The sequence below is a fragment of the Galendromus occidentalis genome, unplaced genomic scaffold (genome assembly GCF_000255335.2).
Source record: "Galendromus occidentalis unplaced genomic scaffold, Mocc_1.1 scf7180000077487, whole genome shotgun sequence".
Lineage (NCBI taxonomy): Eukaryota > Metazoa > Arthropoda > Arachnida > Mesostigmata > Phytoseiidae > Galendromus > Galendromus occidentalis.
In genome coordinates this window covers 613,548-616,617 of record NW_003805475.1, presented here as the reverse complement: position 1 = coordinate 616,617, position 3,070 = coordinate 613,548, and the positions used below count along the sequence as shown (strand labels likewise).

The following is a 3,070-nucleotide window of genomic DNA, read 5'->3' as shown; positions in this document are numbered from 1 at the left end:
CAGCTCGGTGGCTAACTCCAGGACTACCGCTAGGAGTCTTCTGTCGAACTGCTGTCGAACTGCGGTGGCGACGACGACGGCGGCTGCTGATTTCGCTGCTGCACCAGCGGCGGCCGACAAGGAGACCGATGAAGCTCCGACGCTCAACCAACGAACCAACCAGCCAACAACACTCTGTGCTGGGCTTCGTTCACTACCAACTATCAAGATGGAAGAGCTCTGCTATCGCTCCAACGCCAGCGCCGCCTACCGGCTTGACCGTCGTTACTTATTGCGGCGGCGGCGGTGCTCGTCGTCGTCGCGTCGTCGTCAGGCGCGAGCGCCGCCATTATATGCCAGTTGTCGTCGGCGTGAAAGCATTAGGTGGAATTATGCCGGCCTGACTGATTCGAGAGGAGACGCGTCGGGAGCTCATGTACTCCGGGAATTCCCGGGGAGAATTGACGGGGGGAGCGTTCCCGATGGTAAAACTTAATCTACGCGGAAACTCAATGATGCCGATGATCTATGCTGCGGGCGATTCGCAGACTCTGATTCAGTATTCTGTTCGGTTGTGGGATTCTCGACTACGGGCCAACGAGCTCTATGAATACTTCAGGCAGAGCACCACTCAGTCAGAGGACTGGGTAACCGATCCCGCGATTGAAGCTCCTTGAGAGCTCGAGCTCGCCGGTGAATATGGAACTCCGGGTCCATGTAGGAAGTTCGAGCGGAATTCCCTCACTGCGGTCCCGTGGCGCAGTTCCTGGATCGGAGTTCTTGCCTCTTCCGCTTGATGGACTGTGTGGCGATCCCTCCGATGGAGCCCATTCCTATTTTGAGTCGACTATTCAAGTCTAAGGAATTCGCTTCGCCCAATACCGTGAACGCAGAGAATCGCGCGCGGCAGGTTTCTTCGCCCGTCGGACGGGGAAGAGAATCGAAAAATGAATTAGTCACTGAGCACTTCATTCTTACGGGAAGAATTGAGGGGCTCCGATGTTTCTCTGTGACCGTCGAACGAGTTCCAGCAACACATGAGCAGCTCATATTTTTTCCTCCTTCTCTTCAAGTCCTCAAACTCCCGCAATTCATCAACGTTCCTACGCGACTCTGGAGTCAATGAACGTCCCACGACAAAAATACCGATCAGCTCATCCAGCCAAGGGAAATTCGACCGGTACGCTCGATACAGGGACAGGACGATCTCGAAGCTCAAGCTCGGGATGGAGCAGGAGTGGAAATTCCCGCGACCTTCGAAAAAGCAGCAGCAGAGCCAACCCGACTCGGAGCAATTTCGAAAAACTCGAACCGAGCAGCACCACCAAAACAAAACAAGACGGGACCTCAAGGAGACATCTCGCGCGCAGCTAAGAGCTCCGACTCTCCCAACATAGAGTGAGTTCCGTGTAGTTGATATTTCATCACGGCCGCTCAAATGATGTAGCGCTTCTGGCAAGCCCGATGAATTCCTTCCCCTGCCGGGGATTCTCTCAGGGGAGATGCTATCAAGAATTTATCCAGATGAATAGAGAGGGGCATCAGCTGTTCCGATGCGGTGACAGATCCGCAGGTTTGCCTCTCGGAGAAGATATGCGGCTAAGATTCGGATGAGCATATCCACGAGCGATGGCCTAAACCGTCTAGAGATTTTAAGACGAGAATCGAGTATTCAATCGGGAAGCTTGACGTATTCTCGGTGCTCGAAGCTTGGTAACGATTGGTGGGTAAAGGAATGAGGGGACGATCTTTCTCTGCAGCAATGCTGATAAATCGTGTCATCACGGCGGGATCGCGTCGATGGATCCAGGGTGAGTGAAATCTCTTCTCTTTCGCATCGAAACGCGAGTCCTAGGCTCACGGCCCACGATATGACCGATTATTCTGATCTCTCATATTTTTACGTATGAGCACGAGTGAGTCCAAGAGACATGTTAAAGACTGATCAATTGCAGCTCGTGCTCCCTTTACCACGAGGCTCTCCTCATCAGGTAAGGAACCTCGTCTGGATTCGTGATCGCGGCGTCTCGCCGAGATTTGTAGCCATGTCCTCAATCCTTATCACATCATATCTCGAGCAATCTGCTTCCAGTCACCCCCAAGGAACCTGAGCTTACTCCGAACACGAATAACCTCGACCGACACAGGACGAGTTCATTCGACAGATGGATCCTGGTATTCGCCGGAAAGTATCGCAGAGGCGGAGCGCCGGAATTCGTTTCGTAAGTAAGGGCCGTTTGTCAACATGGAGCGGTTTTTCGCGAGGACCGCTTCCGTAATTATCGTTCTACAATGATATCTTCCATCAGACAAGCTGTCATGGAGAAAGCTCGCTCGGTGAGCAAGATCAAAGGCAACCTGTACTTCGCGGTCTTCACTATCCTGGGGATGCTCGTCGGCACCTATATCGGAAAGCAAGAACGCGCGGCTGGATACAGCGTAGCCCAAATGAATTTGGATTGGCACAAAGATGTGAACCGCCAAGACGAGGAAGAATCGAAGCGGACCGCGCAGAAATGATGCTATCATGGGCGGCGGGATCACTCTAGATTATACTCGACGACTCTGTGATCGCTGCGCGAAGCAGCCTACAGTTCGTTTCATGTAAAAATTCAGGGAATAAACAACCTCGAGACTATCGCTCATTATCTCTGCATGTAGAACTCATAATGGGGGGACGAGCTGAAACGACAGATGCGAGTGAAATGCCAATCGGTATTTCAACTTTATTGTCTTCCAACTTCCAACCAATACATCGGGTTTCGATTTCATCCCTGTAATTGAATTGGTTTTCCTCTCTCCAAATACCGTCGGAAGAACTCGAATTAGAGTACAGATTTTATCAGATGTGAGTATGCGAAAATTTTCCAACTTCTTGCTCGGAAACTCAAAACACACGATCCCACGTCTCAGTTCTAGCGCTCTGCAATGTAGCCGATTGGGAAACGAACTATCGGGGATTCAAACGGCATTCTACTTGAATGAACCCTATCTATTCTATTTCACTGATTGTATGCCCCTGCGCGCCGTCTCTTGTTCAGATGTGCTCCGTAATCCATGTACACGATTTGCGTATCATTCAGGTCGTTTC

General features: G+C 51.4%; 1 protein-coding gene across 1 annotated transcript; it reads left to right on the top strand.

The window, feature by feature from the left end:
- Positions 1 to 1,287: 1,287 nt before the first annotated feature.
- Positions 1,288 to 2,499, top strand: LOC100904819 (uncharacterized). The gene is made up of 5 exons (XM_003746014.1): positions 1,288 to 1,377; positions 1,740 to 1,790; positions 1,935 to 1,970; positions 2,072 to 2,201; positions 2,289 to 2,499. The coding sequence occupies exons 2-5, from the start codon at positions 1,742 to 1,744 to the stop codon at positions 2,497 to 2,499; spliced, it is 426 nt and encodes a 141-aa protein (XP_003746062.1). The 5' UTR covers positions 1,288 to 1,377; positions 1,740 to 1,741.
- The last annotated feature ends 571 nt before the right edge of the window (positions 2,500 to 3,070 follow it).

Bases quoted from the DNA above. Each gene is read 5' to 3' on its own strand.
- LOC100904819 (XM_003746014.1), top strand. From the start codon at position 1,742: ATGCTGATAAATCGTGTCATCACGGCGGGATCGCGTCGATGGATCCAG. The intron at 1,971-2,071 runs GTAAGGAACCTC...ATCTGCTTCCAG, and splicing joins CACGAGGCTCTCCTCATCAG to TCACCCCCAAGGAACCTGAG. The intron at 2,202-2,288 runs GTAAGTAAGGGC...ATCTTCCATCAG, and splicing joins GGAGCGCCGGAATTCGTTTC to ACAAGCTGTCATGGAGAAAG.